The sequence below is a fragment of the Doryrhamphus excisus genome, linkage group LG12 (genome assembly GCF_037039965.1).
Source record: "Doryrhamphus excisus strain RoL-2023G ecotype Guam linkage group LG12, RoL_Dexc_Guam_v1.1, whole genome shotgun sequence".
NCBI classification, from domain to species: Eukaryota; Metazoa; Chordata; class Actinopteri; order Syngnathiformes; family Syngnathidae; genus Doryrhamphus; species Doryrhamphus excisus.
Genome location: NC_136368.1, coordinates 21008459 through 21026949, shown reverse-complemented (window position 1 = coordinate 21026949; position 18491 = coordinate 21008459). Strand labels below are relative to the sequence as shown.

Below are 18491 nucleotides of genomic sequence, written 5' to 3'. Positions count from 1 at the left end.
TAGAAGATGGATGGATGGATGAAATACTGCATAAAATTTGTCTTCTATGTCCAGGACCGATGCCTTGCTGCTTAAGTTGTCCCTGCTGGTGGGTCAGCAGGTCTTCTATGGAGCCCTGTGGGGTTCCATACTCGTCAGTCCCAATGTTCGACTGCCCGCCACCGTCTTTATCGTCACACACTTTGACCGCACCTTACCCTTGCAACAGCGGAAACACATGCTCGGCTACGACCATCACCTGGTGGTGAGCGCGCTTGTCTTCCCTGATATTAGTCACTCCATGTAGTCGGTTGTTGCAACGTATCGTCTTCTGTCTTTCTTCAGGTGAAGTCTGTGTGTCTTTCTCTGCAAGACTCAAATGTTCTGGTGCAGAGGAACATGCTCGAGATCCTACTCTTCTTTTTCCCGTTTGCCACATGCCTGGTAGGTAAACGCTAAATCACATTTTTGGTTTTCAGTGACCACATTTTTAATCAGCAGTGAAACGTAGGTAAGTTTCAGGAAAATATCAGTTCCCAACTAAAAAAAAAAATTTCCGGATGAAAAAACTTCAACAAGTTGTGGTTGTAGGCAAACTCCCGATGTAGTTTTCATCAACTCCACGACTTGGCACTGCATTTGAAAATACCATAGTGGTCCGCACCCTGCAGCTTGATCTACCGCTCCACGCTCGATACAATTTAGTTTGGTTGGAATTGACCATCTCTTGCTCATCATCCAGCTTGTTTTGCATTGTGTGCTTTCAGGACCCGGCAGAGACCAGTATTGTGGTGAGCACACACGACATGACCGGGGTGGTTTCCGCGGCTTTGCTGACATTGCTCCGCAGAGACATGTCCCTCAACAGGCGACTCTACGCGTGGCTCCTGGGTAACTGATCTTTACAGTGTACTTTACTGATGAGTCACATGTTCTCAGCTACAGCCATGGTAATGTTTGGCCAATTTCTGGTTTTCTCAGTTTGCTGTAATGCTTGTTTTTATGTGTACAGTGGAACTTTGGTTAGCGTGTTTTTCGGTTAATGTCGAAAATTCACGCCGAAATTTTGCTAGGATTGTGTATATTTTCCAGTTAACGTACAATATAGTGCACATCGTGTCATGTTATTAATATAACGCACGAGTCCAACTGTGTCTTTAATTATTTTGATCACCAAACGGCCTGTTAGCATCCTTACAGTTTAACAATCGTAGTTTTATTTACATTTATAAACTGATTCAAAATGATTTCAAGTGATGAATGAACAGAGGTTCAATGAACACGGGACTGTTCCCAAAGACACGCTGTGGCAGCGAGATCAACACCTTCCTCTTCAACACCACTTTTTAGTTTTGTCGCTAGTTCTTGGATTCAGTAGTGTTTCTCACCTTCTTAATCAAAATGCTTGTCATTTTCTTTGGCTCCATTTTGGGTTATTGAGGTGACAAACACTTGAATTCAAGAACAGGAAGGCGTTGATCTCATTGCCACGTAGCGTCTTTGGGAACAGTCAGGAAGAATCACATCTTCATCTTCAATTGCACTTTTTGGGAATTTTTTGCCCATCATTCACAATCCTTATGTGAAACATGAACACATTTCTTTCCCTTTTCTGTGCATAGTGTCAGAAAACGGGTTTATATGAGCTAGCTAGCAACTGACATCATGGGCGATACCTATTTTGATGCTAAAGCCCTCATAAAAACAAAAAAATGCCAACAGTGTTCCATTTACATACCTGACTTGTATATTAACCAAGCTGCAGCGATATTATTATTGTAGCAGCTAACATTAAAAACTTTTTTTTTCATCTGGCGGACTAACACGACACCTCGCTAAGCGCTAGTCACAGATGGAAGAGTGGATACCTAGCTCTCAATTTTGCTACAAAGCATTTAAAAGCAATACAGAGCATTTTTTACCTGAGGACTGAGAACACAGGTCTTGTGCCGGAAGACACAGCCATTGCAATGGCAGCGGACTTCATAGTCAAAATAGATGTGTCCTTTGTCAGCTCTGTCATATTAACTTCTTTTCTCGTGTTATAATGTATGTAATATGTGTTCATGTTCCACATAAGGATTGTGAATGATGGGCAAAATTCCCTTTACATGTTCATTTATCCCTTTCCTTTGTCATTTGTATGCATTTAGAATTGTCTTCCGGCTGTAAAACTGATTGCAAAACTATAAAAACATATTTTCTGTTTGGCTTTCTCTTATTGATTAATTTGAGTTTCATTATTTCTAATAGAAAAAATGTATTCGGTTAGCATTCATTTCGGTTATAGTCGGACCTTCTTCAAAGGATGAGTGACGCTAACCAAGGTGCTACTGTACTACAGAAAATTGTGACTGCAATCAGTACCGGGTACCAGTACCCGTGAATCATTGTGGAGTGTTTTTTTATTTTTCATTTTAGGCACAGACATAAAAGGGGAAATGGTGGCACCACATCCGACCCTGTCCACCTCATCGGAGGAGCACATGTTGTTTTACTTCAACACATACTCTAGCGGGTTCATTGTGCAGGTACTTCCCTTGAGTATCTTTTTTAACAACACCTAATGTAGAAATTAATTTACTGTAAATGGAGTGTCGCAATGTCTGTACACAAATGATGCTTTTGCCTGCAGCCACATTGCTTATCAGCTAAGTTAATATAGGAAACCCTTTTCAAAATTCACCCAGTCAACTATTGAACAATAGACAGGCACGGACATGGACTTCCAGGGCATCCATTTTGAACTATTTACTTCTATTTAGCTTCTGCTTTCTGACAACAAGGATGCAGTTGTTTCACACAGCCTGTGAAGCAAACGAGGGGACAGAATACTTCACATTTTGGTCACACGTGTTGTATCTGTTTGCACAGTGTTTTATGTAATATTTGTTTCTCACCTGTTATCCTTCTTCCCGCCTGGTGTCGTCTGTATGGCTTCAGGGTCTGATTAACATCCTCAAACAGAAGGATGTGGAGAGCAAACCGGAGAATGTGATTGGTTACCTCAGGCCTTTTCGTATTATTATCAGCCTGCTGGATAAACCGGAGTTGGGTAAGCAGAGCACGGCACAGAAGCACATCAAAACATTGAATTACTCGCTCCTTCATTGGTTTTGGATGGATGGCATCTCTGTCCAGGTCCAGCAGTCCTAAGCAATGTGCTGCTGGAGGTGGTCCGAGCCTTCTACAGCTATTGTCAAGACATGCTGGGGGAGGAGACAATCTTCAGCTCAGGGCTGTCAGGCAACCAGTTGGCCAGGTGAGGGCAGTCAAAAGAAAACTGCTAAATATAGCGATATAGTTCATTCAAGTGGCAAAACGTGGACAGAGTAACATTTTTACAGCAAATTCCTGAAAACATTATGTTGCTCCTGTCCTGAATATGAAAACTAACACAGGAAGAACTCTGCCCTCTTATGCTGAACGTTCCAAAACTAGAATAAATTCAATTTAGTCGATAGCTACTTGTATGGTGACGGGGTAACTTGCCAGAATCCCCAGTGGGTGGCGCCAACAAAGCACGTTTGGATGGAATTACATACTATTACTTATTATGCTCATGTTGTGGACTCCAATAGAGCAGCTACACACAATAACCCACACAGAAATCTTTCAGAATCTGCACCTATTCCAGCTGTATTTCCTTGGATTTGTGCTTTTAAGTTAAAACGGTCAGTTTGAATTTATTCCATCCACATCCCGCCTCCAGGCACGCCCACTCTGTTGTGATTGGTCACACTCCAAAACGACTACTACTGCGAACAACATGTTCTAATTTAGTGGGTATAAGAATTGATAATAAATGAATAAAGTCTTTGAAAAGTGGAAAAGGCAAAATAGCTGAGGATATTGTGGTGATTTTTATTTTTTTGTGAGACAGTGAAAATTAATATATACACCACCGTTTCCACAGCATGATAAAGGAGAACAAGAATGCATCAGAGATCATAAAGACGATGAATATGCTGGTGAGCTCCATGAACAGTGAATACTTGTGGGAGTACATGACTCAGCACTTCTGCACTTCTCTCAGGTGAGGCAAACTGTCAGTATTGTCTACACAATACAGTATATCTCAGTGTACTTCATTAACCCTCAAGACAGCTTCCCAGCTTCCCATGTACTTGTGCTAAATAACAAGTTGTATGCATTTTTAAATATAATTCCTATCATTTCTGTTCTGCAGTGGCAAAGATGATGATCTACCAACACCACCAGACGTCAGTTGTCCTGCTCCCTCTGTCACAGAAATGTCCAATCTCATTATTTTTCTGCTTGATGTTCTTCCTCTGGTAAGGAACTATCTATTTTTAGAATCAATAGCTCCTTCTGTTGTCACTCAAAGGTCGAAAACAAGATGGTTGACTTCTTAAGAGATGTGTTTTTTCTCATAAGAAATAATGGGGATCAAATTAAGGGTCATTCTTAACTTTCATGTAAGTGTAAAAATAAGTTAACCACTGCTAATAATGTCTACACAATTACAGAATACTTGATATAATTGGACAGCATTTAAATGTAGAGGTTCCGTCGTGTGAAACATTAAGCCACATCCCAGTCTGCTGGCAAGGCCTCCAGCTTTCTCATGAGCAATGAAAAGATGGATGGATGAATAAATGCTAAAAGAAGCCCATATTATCTTCCAAAGGAGCTCCATGCTGATATCCAGTCCCACTTCCTTCCTGAGATGTTGGGCACCATGCTGCGGACGCTGCACAGCCACATGGAGTCTGTTAGCTTAGAGGATGTCACACAGGGCCTGCGTGCTTGCTTCAAAGTCCTGAGTAAGATCCAGATGCCTGTGGCCTTCATAGACTTCGAGGCAGTAGCCCACACAGAAGAGACGGACTTAGAGGTGCAAGAGGAGGATGGCAGATCCACTCAGGTAGAAGTTTGACCATGATTTTTATTCCTGCGCTTTATTGCCTGACGCATTGTGTAACCGCTAACCAGGACATCAAAGACGGAGAAAGAAACGGCAATGTCGGAGAGGGTAATGGTCACAGTGGTGATGAAGAGCTCAACACAGACGGGGTTGAGGTCGAGGCTGCAGATGGCGTCTACCCAACACTCAGATCAGAGGACAGCGGGCTGGGGATCAGCGCCTCGCCGTCGGAGCAGCACCTCCTGCCTGTCATGGGCTCCAAGGAGAATCTCAAAGATGGTCATGGAGTGTGGAGAAGGGGAGGCAGCGTCAACACCACAACAATATGTCTGCAGGACATCCTGGCATTCTTAGCCACAAGGTGAGATACGTGTTATTTGTCAGCGTATAATGCGTATAGAATATGGGCATACATCTTTGAAAATAAAGCCTTTATATTTTTGTTTTTTTAGACACCTGCTGGTACAGGTGGAGGATGTGGGTGGACTGGAGGACAAGCCCCATCCTTCTGCCTCTGCGGACCATAAGACGTCGCTACTAAGCATGGGAGGATTGGAAATTAAAGACAAACTGACTGACCTGTTCGCTCCCAACAAAGTGAAAACTCAGCCTGGGCTGGACAGCCAGCAATCAGAGAAGAGGAAAGAGCGGGGGCCCTGCCTAGACTGGGCTGCCGGCTACAGGCCGCGAGGCAGGGCCGAGATCTCTGAGGCGTGTCGACAGGCCTTCACGGCCACCTGCCACCTGCTCTTGGAGTGTACCACCTTCCCCGTTTACCTGAGCGAAGAGGAGGCTCTGGCTCTACACGTGGACATGTTTGGTCACACGGGTCAGTCGAATTGTTTCAGCAACTATTTTTATATTACTGTATATCATCTCAAGGTGCTTAGTTTAAGTCAGATATACTTCAGAGTAGTCAGTGTACAGCGTTTATAGCAGTATGGATTCACTATCCACTGAAAACGGAAAAGAGGATGAATTCCATGCCCAAGAGGATTAAGGCAGTGGTGCTCACACTATTGAGGTGTACTCACTTGTGTTGCAGCATAGTCATACCTGTATGTTGACTTATTTTTAGTGTATTATAGTCAATCTGAAGTACAGTATATCCAACATATGTATGTCCTTCATGCATAGGAGGTGACATGAAGACCTTGCCCGTGTGGCTCAGGTCTTTGATGACGCTCTGCTGCATGTCAAGGGACCACAAAATTCAACACACTGCAGTGTCCTCTCTACTGGAGCTGATCAACCACTCCCAGTCCTTAGCACTGGTCATCCAGGACAAGAAGAGACGCTACCAGATGTCAGACTCCAACCCGCTGAGTGGGCAGCTGCAGATGATCACCGTGCCCCCCATTTACCCTGCTTTGCTTTGTGCAATAGAGGAGGGCACTGACTTTTATCAGGTTTGGGACATGTTTGCGCTACCCGGATAAGTAAATGTAGTACTGACAAGTTTGTGTTTTGACCCAGAGGGTTGCTCAAGTGCTTTGGAGCCAGCTGGACACAGAGCGTCGAGAACAGCACACTTCCTGCGTGGAACTCTTTCACCGGCTTCACTGTTTGGCTCCATCAGCAACCATCTGCGAGGACATCATCTGCCAGGCGCTGTTGCACAAGGAAAAGGTGAATGTAACTGCCGCAAGAAAGAAGCTACTATTTCATTTCTGCTTTTTAACTACTGCCAATAAGCAAATCAGCGTTTGTAAATGGTGACGTGTACATTTCTAACCCAGGCCGTGAGGCTTGAAGCCCTACACCGCTTCACAATCCTTTGGCACCTGACCCGTGAGATCCACACAAACAGGAACAGTCGCTCCTTTGACAGGTTAGTGTATATCATATGTTAGCCAAGTTCAACACGTAGAATGAATGACTGCTCCAATTGGAGAATATTGTGTTCAATGGCTATAGAAAGATGGAACCTACCAAAACAAAGATTAGACTCTTCCCTTCTTAAGTAATGAGCAGGAGAACATAGGTCAGTTCCAGGAAAATAGCAGTTCCCCACTAGAAAAGGGTGAAAACCAGCTTTTTGTGAAAACATATTGTATATTTCAAGCATTTTCTTAAACTTAACAGTGACAAAACAGATAGTATCATCATCGGTCCCAAAAACATCACAACACCCACCCACCCATAACTTCTATCTTTGATTTGACAGCGCCACCCTCACTCCATCCCCGCTCATCCGCAACCTTGGTGTCCTCCTGGACCCCACCCTTTCATTTGAACCCCACATCAAACAGTTAACCCGGACTGCATTTTTCCATCTTAAGAACATAGCCTGACTCTGTCCATCACTTACTTTCTCTGCCGCTGAACTTGAACTCTTTGCCCCATTCGCTCCGTGCTTGCCCTGACCTTCCCAGTTTCAGAAAACAACTAAAAGCCCACCTCTTTAAATCTGTTTTTAATATCTAGCTTTTTGTGCCTCGCCCCGCTTTTACTCATGTTGTAACTGTGTATAAACAAATGTTGTATTTTAATGTATCTTTTACTCTGTTTACTTGCTTTTATTCAACTGTCTTTGAGTATTTTGAAAAGCGCTATACAAATAAAATGTACTATTATTTTATAACGTTCACTTTGACACAAATATATTTTGCTCTTGTCACCATTCAAATATCCAAACAACGACATAAACGACACAAACTCAAATCCACGCTCTCACTATTCCTCCTTCCTGTCATGTGTGTTTCTTACCTCCACATGATCTCTGCCGAGCTCTTGGCAAATGCACTTCTACCACCTAGCCGCCATTTGTATGTCTTGAAATTGCTCTGAAGGCAAGTCCATTAGTGGGGAGTTGCTGCATCACATCTTTTCACCTCTTGCATTAAAAGACGTATAAATAAGTTGTTGGAATCAACAACATCTTTGGTATTGAAATCACAGTCAGTTCTTCCTCTGGAGTCTTGAATTGAAACGGCTTCTCCATCAGATCTCTGTGTGTTGTGGTGGAGAGTCTAAGCTGCACCGACGGCTCGGTAAGTGCAGCGGCTCAATGCTGGTTGGTCCGAGCTCTGTCCCTCACTGACGTGATCCGGATCCTGGAGCCGATCCTGCTCCTGCTGCTTCACCCCTCCACTCAGCGCTGCTCCGTTCAGACCATCAAACAAAATCTGACGGCTGGTGAGTTTGTTAGTTTGTTTTGTTGTACTTTTGGGTTCATCTGTTATCTGCTCTGTCATCATGTTTTTCCTTTTGAAGGCAACCTAAAAGTTCTAAGCAACAGAAGCCGGTGGTCCGCCAAGGCGTCTGGTACATTAGTGGACGGCGTGGCCTTGAATGTCCACAACGTCGTGGACCGGGAATCCCTGTGGGCACAGTTAGACAGCGGTCCAGAGGTGACCGGTCTGGAGGACGCATTGGCGCTATCCAGGACTGAGAGTGAGGTGACTGAGGAGGAGGATGGAGAGGAGGAGGAAGATGACGCCGTCAAGAGCGAGCACACGGAATCAGCAGACACCAGCGGTGCCCAAGTGTCCACGGAGAACTCAGGCTCCGGCACCGATGAAGGAGGAATGGTCAATGGCCTGCAGAGGGTGGAGTCCGAGCGCACGCAGGCGTCTGATTCCCTGTCAAGCGAGGATGACGAGGACCTCGAGCTGGAGGCCATGGCTAGATCTCGTCTGTTAAAGCAGGAGCGCGAGAAGAAAGAGGCCATCGAATCGCTCTTCCATCATGTGCTTCTCTATAATGCCGCAGGCGGCTGGACCCATCTACTCCAAGGCTTGGCCCTGTTTGACAGCCTGCTGAGAAGCAGCGCCAAATGTCCTCTGGTGGAGGCGCTGTCTTCCACATCCCTGGACACCAGCTCTGCGGCGCACTTAAACCTGGTTTCCAACCTCTTGCAGCGCCACCAGCAGGCTCAGGATGGCATGAGCTTTTACGGCTGTTTACTTTCCCCTTCATCCTGCCCCTCAGTGCCCCCGTCTCTTCTCATTGAACTTCTCATGAACTTGTGCCTGCGATTCATCTGCTCGCATTACCCGTCCTACATGAGCCTCGGGCCTCTTGACTTGCAGGGAAACAGGGATGTTCAGGTGAAAAGCGTGGAAGTGTTGACACACATGGTGAACCAGCTGACCTGCCTGGGACAAGGACAGGAGGGGAGCCTGGAGCACATCCGCAAACTCCTGGCACGATGTAAAGTGCAGCAATACGCTCTTCTTACACTTTCAGCTTCTATGTACATAAGCCAACGAGGAACTGACAAGGGGGAGTCCAAGGTTCTGGAGCTGCTAGATGACGAGGGCGGCCTGTCGGAGGAGAGTCTCGTCAATGTTGGGAAGGGAGAAGGACAGGAGCAGTACCCCTTGCAGGTGGAATTACTGAAACTCCTCCAGGCTCTCATAGTTTTGGAATACCGCGTGTGGCCCAGCGGGGCTGCATCCGCAACCGGATCAGGCAGCGCATCCGGTCAGCCCGCGGAATCCCCGACCGGCAGCAACGCTCTAACCCGGGGATGGCACACTGCTGTCCAGTTCCAGCAGTCCATCAAGGCAGCCCAGTATGTCCAAAGTCACCCCATCACCGCTCAAGGAATGTTCGTTTCTGCCGCTGCCAGGGCTCTGCAGTCACAGTATGGCTATGCCATGCATCCCCACTGGGTGTCGCTGCTGTGCTCTTCATTGCCGTACTTGGGACGCTCGTTGGGCATCATTGTTGCCCCAGTCTTAAATCAGATTTGCAGGAACTTGGATGAACTGGTTAAGCTTTATGAGCATGACGGAGGAAAGACAAGTCAGAGGTAAAAATATCTTATGTTCACACACACGCATCATATAGAGAATACAGTATCATGATAAAGTTGCTATAATATATTAATAATAATTTATTATTCTTAATGAATAATATTAATATGATTAATTATTAATGAATAATATTAATATTCATTATTATTCATTAATTATAAATAATAATACATTATTATTATTAATTAATAATAAATTAAGCGTCTTTGAGTACTCTGAAAAGTGCTATACAAATAAAATGTATTATTATTAAAATGAACTAATCATCATTACTATTTATAGCATAATACATTATCTTAATAAAGTTAAATAAATCCACTTCGGCATCATGTTTTTTCAAAAATGTATGAATTCATAAATAATGTTTGGTGGATGAATATATTTGTTTAAAATCACATTTAAGCAAATTCTTTTTTGCCTAAATGAAACACTTTCAAGCATATAAATGGCTAAATAACACAGAACACTCCAGGCATTCAGATGTATTCTACACGGGTACACTGTTCGGTGAGACACACAAGCACCAGACTTGATTGCTGGAACAACAGGCTTTTATTGCAGGTTTGAATTATCCCATTAAAGGCACAGTAATCCCAAATATTATGTTATTATGTCTACTATATTGGGTAATACGAGCGTAAAGGTGACTCTAGGGGTGTTATTTCTTGTCTAGAGGGCTCTAATATAGTTGAAAGACCTATTCCCTTGTGGAGTTAATCCTTTAGATGGTCCTTGAACTGAAGTCACACATGATTTGAACAGTTTCTCCAAGTTGTACCGCTTTTTTAAGTTTATAATCAGTGGTTGATTTGTGTTTTTCCATTGTTAGCGCGACTTGTCGGAAGGAAAACATTGCACCGGACTACCCACTGACCCTTGTGGAAGGCCTGACCACCATTACACACTACTGTCTACTGGACAGCAAGAGAGTGAGACTCAAACACACACACACATACACACCAACCCAACAGTCCAGGACTGATTCTTGACTGTAAATGTAACATACATTCCTCCTCCTGTCTGGATTTTTAGGCCATGGTTGTCTGTGACTCGGTCGATGTCCGCAATGCACGCAGCGCTGTGATCGAAGCGCTGCCGCACATGCTCAGTAGCATGGCGCTGCTGTGGGGCGTGGTTATGAAAGAAGAGTTTCACAAGCGGGCCCCTGACACTGCACAGAGCAGCAAGCACAATTCTTCTGTCTTCTTCAAAAGCACCAAGGTGTGTAGTTGATGCCGTATACGTAGATACATAGACTATCTCACAAAAGTGAGCACACCAATCATATTTCAGCAAGAATTTAATTTAATTGAATTTATAATATTTAATTTAATATAATAGAATTTCATATAAACACACACATATATATATATATATATATATATATATAAACAGTGCTTGCCGAAATGTGAGGGGCTTACTCTCTTTTCCTGAGATACTGAATACATTTAACAAATGCAGTAACAGCATCCATTGTCTCTGCTCTAAAGATTCTACGGCAGCGGATATTACAGTTCCTTGTTCCTCTGACTGGACAGTATGGGGTCCCGCTGATGGCTTCGCTTGGAGCAGCGTGGCGCAGCCGGAAGAGTAAAAGGAGGCACACAAACAATGTAAGAACTTACTGCATACCGAAGCATTTGAACACATCACGTGATACTCTCCATCTCTCTCTCTCTCTCTACTTTAGGTCTTACCTGTGGTCAGTGAGTCTCATCTAACCATTGTGGATCTGGTGAAGTCACTGAACAACTTGCACACAGACACAGTCCTACAGTTGGTCAAAGAGGTGGTGAAAAAGCCTCATCAGCTCAAAGGAGATCAGGTAGGACAATAACAATAAACGGACACTCTGAAGTTCTGTTATCGCAAACCTTCTTTCTGGTCTGTCTCCTCTTCATTAGAAGTCAACCCTGGTAGACATCCCGATGTTGCAGTTCTCTTACGCTTATATCAAGAGGTAAGTGATGGAAGACACGTCTGGGACTTCCCATCTTCAGTAAACCACGATCCTTTCCATATCAATCACAGCTTAAATGATGTGTTCCACTGTCAAGCCGTTGCCTACGTGATTTATTTTGAAGTGTTTAACTGCTCAAGTACCGTTAAGAACTCTTAGCTGTCATACAAGTGAAAACTTTACTCAAATGGTACATAATGAGACTAAATGCAGGGCCATCAAAAATAGCCTGGAAGCGGTGGTGACGAATTTATTTCATTAATTCTGTTACATTTTTTTAGCGTCATTAACACATGTACATCTTGTCAAGCCACATATCACTGTTTAGATGGCAGACAGAGCCACAATAGCGTTCCCACAGAGTCACACAGTGTGGCCAGTGCACTTTGTGAGCACAGCGCGGCGCACCCACGCCTCCATCCCTCCCACCAGCGCAAAGTGGCAAAGAAGGAGGAGAGAAGGTGTTTTTAACACAGCCGAGTGCAATCTTAACCAATCACACGAACGCCTCTCGTTGCTTTTAAATGCACAGGACTGATTGGATGGTTACTGAGGGGAAGGGAAGGTGGGGCGATCTGGGCTATGAAAAAGCATCCAGCACAACCACTGGGATGAGCAATGAGTGGATCTGTCTTGTCTGGCGATGGGACAATTAATATAGAAATGTATTATAAATGCTGGTTCAGATGGTTAAATAGTGATTGCTGGTTGCATTGAAATGTGCCTGACACTGCCGGCCTGTGAGGTTTTGGTGACGTGCCTGCACTGTGCGCCCGTCAGCTAATTTACCACGGTGCAAAAGTGCGCTTCGCCTGCGCCAAGAATAGACCAGATCGGAGCGAGCAAGCTTTCAGCACACCTCAGGTGCGCTGTTTTGTCACAAAATTGTCACTGCACCAAGCTGAAAATGTGGGCACCTCTCCTGGGCTCTACCAAATTAGAGCCCCATATACGTACAATCTCCAACTTCTCACCTCATTGTCACTCCATGACAGGGAGGTGCATTCAGGGACACTTTCACAACATCTTTATTGTGCTGATAAGTGTGGTCCAAATAAAATACAGAAGAAAGAAAGACAAAGAAAAACAGTCAATGGATTTTCTTATTTCTCACTTGTCATTTCCTTGTCCGTAGCATTTCAGCTCAAGCCTTGCAGGAAAACATCGCCCCCCTCCTCAGTCTTCTACGGGAGTCTGTCCAACTGAACCTGGCTCCCCCCGGTCACTTCTTACTGCTGGGGTATGTGCAGATATTTACTCATATTTACACTTGTGTTCTTAAGTTTACATATCCTAGCAGAGGTTCTGATTTTTTTGTGGGGGGTCATTTCTCAGAGAATCATTTGAAGGAGTTCAGAACTGTGAGAGTAGTAAAAAAGCATCGGAATATTGTAGTGTAAAAATGGATGGATTGCATTTTATATAGTGCTTTTCAAGCCATTCATTCACTCCTCAGTCATATGCCGGTGGTGGTTATCCACATCTGTACCCACAGCTGCCTGTGTGAAAAGTGGAGTGGAAAATGAGGGATTTAATTAGGCCAACAAAAATTTCAGCCACAACTGCCAGGAAAAATGTTTGTGATGCAAAGAAAAAGCCACACATAACTTGAGCTGGCATGCAGGACTCTGAAAGAATGCGGCGTGGCTGTTTCAAGATGGACAACAAGGAGGCAGTTGAAGAAAGATGGTTGAAGTCATGGTAACCCGGGACAAGCATGAACTGAATAAAAACGACCTGAGGGCTGGTCAGAGAAGTATCTTAGCAAACGTACTGCAAATGGAAGAAGGGGAAATACTACATAGGCTGTGAAGACACATTGAATAAGTGCAACAAACCATATTTTCAACTTTTGAGCACAACTGTAAAAAACATAGTTTGATTGGAATTGTCTTCTCTCTTGTTTGTTGATCAATTTGCTGACCTGTGTACCTTGCAGCATCCTAAATGAAGTTGTGAACAGACTTCCTAACCTGGACAATAAGAAGGATACACGAGATCTGCAGGTATGACCATTGAGCACTCGTGAGCATTTGGAGTTTGCATGTTCTCCCCGTGCATGCGTGGGTTTTCTCCGGGTACTCCGGTTTCCTCCCACATTCCAAAAACATGCTAGGTTAATTAGCCACTCCATATTGTCCATAGGTATGAATGTGAGTGGGAATGGTTGTTTGTCTGTATGTGATTGGCTGGCCACCAGTCCAGGGTGACAGCTGGGATAGGCTCCAGCACCCCCCACGACCCTCGTGAGGATAAGCGGTAGAAAATGAATGAATGAATGAATGTCTTAAATGACTTATTTATTCTTCGTTCATCGACTATATTGGGCGACACGAGTGTAAAGTTGAATATAGGGGTGTTATTTCATATCTAGAGAGCTCTAATAAAGGTAAAAGAACTTATTTAGGTTATAACTACAAAAATAGGGTATGAGTATCAGAGTCCAGGGTGGACCCCGCCTCTCGCCCGAAGACAGCTGGGATAGGCTCCAGCACCCCTCCAGCCCCCAACGACCCTCGTAAGGATTTGCTTCAATAACGGATGTCGTTGGGCAGGAGGTGACTCAGCGCATCCTGGAGGCCGTGGGTGGAATCGCGGGGTCATCTCTGGAGCAGACCAGCTGGCTCAGCCGCAGCCTCGAGGTCAAAGTTCAGCCGCAGGTGTGCCCCGAAGCAGATGAGCCTGATGACGCAGACACGGATGGAGACCATTTTGGTAACATGTGATTCATATATCTGCAAGGCATTGTTATGCGAGCAAATGTGGGACCGAGTTAGAGAACCAACAGTAATTGCATTGATGATGAAATTGGACTTTTTAGTTGAGGCTTGGAGCAGTTTTTTGCTACATATTTAAATGTTTGCTTTTGTGTCTTGCACTTGCACCACTAATCTGGAATTTGGACTTCTTTATGCCTCAAAGTTGTAAAGGCTCTGCCAACATTTTTTCATGTCGATGTCCCTACAAACGTTATTGTTTTGCACAATGGCCTCAGTCCAAAGTGGGGCAGCCCTGAAATGTTAAGAGGCTTTGTAAAGAGAAACAGATGAACTCATTTTTCTTCATCCTGGCAGAGACATTGGCTCAAGCCAGCACCATGGTTTCATCCTCGGCTCCCTCGGTTTACAGCGTGCAGGCCCTTGTACTCCTGGCTGAGGTGCGTTTGTTTTCTACACAAAAGTCAGCACACTGCTCACATTTCCGCAAGCATTTCATCCCAGTGTATCTTCTCAAGGGACAAATCTTGTAACACAAAGACATTATTGTCTAAATATCTGGCAACACAAGCGAGTACCATGATGGTAGCATCGGGATCTGTGGCTGCACGAGTTCTGCCTGCATTGGACAGCTGCGGTTCTCTGAGGAAAACTCGATTTACATGTACTGTGACAATAGCCACGTATACATGGACCCAAATATTCCAATTCCATTCGGTTTATTTACTCAAACGGAAAGAATGTAACCTTTGTATACACCTCATTCCCAAAGAAAAGTGCCAATCCCAATGAATATATAATGGGATTCCCAGGGGTGGAATATTCCTTTCCCCAATCCGATTGAGGTATCTTGTACCCGCTCAAATGGAAAGTTGTCAGACTGCGTTCTTCTTCTTCTTCTGTTGTTTATTGGCGGTTGGCAAGCAGCTTTGGTGTGCATTAGCGCCATCTGTGGAACAGAATCTAAACCCTTCTATACGCCATTCACAAGTCCACTTTTATTCCAAAAGAAAATACATATCTATATAAAACATGTGCCCAGCTTCGTGATCAAATATTAGCAAGAACATGTTCCCTGTGAGGTTGGACATGTGTTGCCACCAGGGTGTTGACTATACCGCCACAAAGCCGGACACCGAGAGCATTGTCCCTTGAGAAGGAAATGGTTGCCAGCGGTGTGCCGTACAACACAATCCTGCGTCAATTATAATGCATTTGTGTCGCTGTGTAGATCTTGGCACCGCTTCTTGACATGGTGTACCGGAGTGATGAGAAGGAGAAAGCGGTTCCTCTGATCTCTCGTCTCATGTACTATGTTTTCCCCTACTTGAAGAATCACAGGTAGCTACTGACACCGTGCAAACACTTCAGACCTCTTTGACTTCATAATACATATGGTCCTTGTCGGTCTTTGTAGTGCCTATAACATGCCCAGCTTCGAGGCCGGCGCCCAGCTACTGAGCAGCCTGAGCGGTTATGCCTACACGAAGAGGGCCTGGAGGAAAGAAGTGTTTGAGCTCTTCATGGACCCTCTCTTCTTCACAATGGATGCCTCTTGTGCACCAAGGTAAGGGTGTTATTTCATTTCTATTCCTGTGCCAGTTTACCGTAGTCCAAGCTGGAATAAGGAACGTTGTGTTCTAAAGATATAAAAAGGTAAAAACATGAATGAATGCATGTAATGGGAAACATATTTTTACATATACGGCTATAATTAGTACTTTGTGTGTCATTTTAGTTGGTGAAAGTTGCTTTTTGTCATGTCTCTAGTTGGAAATCCATAATTGACCACCTGCTGACTCATGAAAAGACCATGTTTAAAGATCTCATGAGTGAGTACCAGAACCTTGAAGGAAGTGGTTGCTCTATTAGATGTGGCAGAATGACAAATATGTGAAGATATGAATATCCCACTTGACTATTGCAGGCATGCAGAGCGGATCCTTGAAGCTTTTTTCCAACGTGGAACAGAAACCCATGCTAATCAAGCGCCAGGCGTTTGCCATGTTCAGTGGAGAACTGGACCAGTATCATCTCTACCTTCCTCTCATCCAAGGTGAAGCACGGCCGATTGTATACACTCAGGAACAAAGAGTATAGTGCTAACAACATGATTTTGCATCCCACCAGAGCGGCTCACTGAGGCTTTACGGATGAATCCCAGCCCCGCTGTGTCTGCTGAGATGTTCCTAATGTTCCGTGTTCTCCTGCTGCGAATTTCATCCCAGCACCTGACATCTCTTTGGCCCATTATGGTCACAGAGCTGGTGAAAGCTGGCAAAATGTTTACGTTTTTCACATGCACGCTTTGTTTCACTGACAACTGCTTTTTTTCTTCAGATTCGCATATTTGCTCGTCTAGAGAAAGCTCTGCTGGAAGATAAAGACGTCTCAAAGTGAGCTCCCCCCCCCCCCCCCCCCAGAAATGTCCCGAGACTGCAGACACCCCAAATCACTGTTATCTCTGCTTGTGTACCCCCAGACTGGCTAAAGTGGTACGAGGAGCGCTTGACAGAAACACTGTGGTGAATTTCTCCCAGGCGGAGTTGGATTTGTACCTGTCAGCTTGCAAGTTTCTGGACACGACCCTGGCTTTCCCGCCAGAGAGGATACCACTCTTTCAGATGTAAGCTTTCTTACGGATGAATAAGAATATTCACATGCATATCTATTAGGGATCGACCGATGTGTTTTTTCTGGCCGATGCCAATGCCGATACCGTTTTTTTCCTATCACCCTTAGCCGATTTTGCTTGGGCCGATACTGCTTTTGCTCCCTCAATTTATATGAAAAAATGACAATGACAACAAATATTACAGGTCTCAAGTTTAAAGAAATATTTATTGCAACGTAAACACAGTAGGATTCAGCTTTCTTAAACACATTTAAACAGCATGATCAGTTTTAAAAGGAATAAATATTCAACCATGTGCAAAACTTTTCTGTCATATTTTAAGTTGTATCAAGCATCGATGTGTTGACTGCGATGCCTGTCTGTAAATCATGCGGCGGAAAAATATATCGGCCAACCATCGCGCATATCGGCCGATACCAATTCAAGTAAAGAACGCAAATATCGGCCCGATATATCGATATATATATATCGGTCGTTCCTTAATATCGAAGACGTGAACCGTGATAGTAAACAGAAGTACAGCCATACAGTTTCAGTCATTAAAATCTCACTGCTTGACATCATTATTACTGTAATAATAGCACACCAATAGCATAAAGACATCAGGGATAAGACGGTAGATTGTGTAGAGAAGCACCCATGTGCTGTGAGTGCCCATATATCTACTGTATTTCTAACCCCACGTACAGGTATCGCTGGGCGTTTGTACCTGAAGTGGATGTGAACCACTACAGCGGTCCAGAGAGCGCACTGATAGAAGGAGAACAGGAATGCAAGCCCCACGTCGTCCGGGTACTTGAGGGCATACAGCAACGTTACGGGGTAAGATGAGAAAGCAAATATCCAAAATGTCTTGTTTGTGTGTTAACTTGTGTAAATATGTTTGGCAGGCATTCAACGGGCTGAGTGAGGAATCTGTTTCGGAGCGCTTGGAGTTTCCCCTCCTCACCCGAGGCTCCTTGTCCTCCATCACCCAGTTGTTGCCTTTTCTTTGCACCCTGTGCTGTTCTTTCCGGGCTCCCTCTTCCTCCCACGACCAACCACTGCCCCGAGGCCAGGTAGCGGACTACCCTGCAGCCAGTGCAGATGGAGTGTTAAAGAGGCTGGAGCACATCATCGGGGAAGAGTTCCTGGACGCCATGGACAATTAGAGGTCCTGCAATGCGGACCCAAATACTTACAAATTGGCACAACCGCTTTGCGTGTGTAAAACTTGCTTTGTCGTTTCTTTTAACTGATCTGCATGTCAATTAATATATGTACAGTATGTGCAAGGTGGCCTCCGCAACTGTATGTCACACTGGAAAGGTAAATTATGGTAAATTAGGTAAATGTGTACTTGAATGCAAATGAGCAGATCCACCAGTTTTCCTCAATATTTAATGTTATGACTGTCTTGAGGAATCTATTCTTGGTTGTTATTGTTCAAAACTCAGTGGACCTAGCGTAGTTTGATGTTGTTTACATGCCATTCTGGCTGTCAAGGGAAGTATCTTATTTCTTCATTCAATGTTCTTTCATAATTAAAATAATTGCTTTTTTCTCTCAA

The 18491-nt window shown here is 44.3% G+C and overlaps 1 protein-coding gene across 3 annotated transcripts in view; it reads left to right on the top strand.

The window, feature by feature from the left end:
- dop1b (DOP1 leucine zipper like protein B) overlaps positions 1 to 18491 on the top strand; it is a 23312-nt gene extending 4821 nt beyond the window's left edge. For 2 of the 3 annotated variants that reach the window (XM_078795094.1, XM_058081475.2), the window contains exons 5-38: positions 55 to 244; positions 325 to 423; positions 747 to 870; positions 2401 to 2510; positions 2923 to 3034; positions 3121 to 3241; positions 3896 to 4015; positions 4166 to 4274; positions 4631 to 4867; positions 4936 to 5228; positions 5320 to 5696; positions 6005 to 6276; positions 6344 to 6496; positions 6607 to 6698; positions 7815 to 8005; positions 8084 to 9626; positions 10460 to 10559; positions 10663 to 10851; positions 11121 to 11243; positions 11321 to 11455; positions 11535 to 11590; positions 12726 to 12830; positions 13530 to 13596; positions 14146 to 14305; positions 14665 to 14747; positions 15539 to 15648; positions 15725 to 15874; positions 16078 to 16139; positions 16235 to 16363; positions 16438 to 16574; positions 16648 to 16703; positions 16790 to 16933; positions 17632 to 17764; positions 17833 to 18491. In XM_078795094.1, the coding sequence (XP_078651220.1) occupies positions 55 to 244; positions 325 to 423; positions 747 to 870; positions 2401 to 2510; positions 2923 to 3034; positions 3121 to 3241; positions 3896 to 4015; positions 4166 to 4274; positions 4631 to 4867; positions 4936 to 5228; positions 5320 to 5696; positions 6005 to 6276; positions 6344 to 6496; positions 6607 to 6698; positions 7815 to 8005; positions 8084 to 9626; positions 10460 to 10559; positions 10663 to 10851; positions 11121 to 11243; positions 11321 to 11455; positions 11535 to 11590; positions 12726 to 12830; positions 13530 to 13596; positions 14146 to 14305; positions 14665 to 14747; positions 15539 to 15648; positions 15725 to 15874; positions 16078 to 16139; positions 16235 to 16363; positions 16438 to 16574; positions 16648 to 16703; positions 16790 to 16933; positions 17632 to 17764; positions 17833 to 18093 (6343 nt within the window). In that variant the 3' untranslated portion in view covers positions 18094 to 18491. The remainder of the gene's footprint in view (positions 1 to 54; positions 245 to 324; positions 424 to 746; positions 871 to 2400; positions 2511 to 2922; positions 3035 to 3120; positions 3242 to 3895; positions 4016 to 4165; positions 4275 to 4630; positions 4868 to 4935; positions 5229 to 5319; positions 5697 to 6004; positions 6277 to 6343; positions 6497 to 6606; positions 6699 to 7814; positions 8006 to 8083; positions 9627 to 10459; positions 10560 to 10662; positions 10852 to 11120; positions 11244 to 11320; positions 11456 to 11534; positions 11591 to 12725; positions 12831 to 13529; positions 13597 to 14145; positions 14306 to 14664; positions 14748 to 15538; positions 15649 to 15724; positions 15875 to 16077; positions 16140 to 16234; positions 16364 to 16437; positions 16575 to 16647; positions 16704 to 16789; positions 16934 to 17631; positions 17765 to 17832) is intronic. The other variant, XM_058081476.2, reaches the window with a different exon arrangement.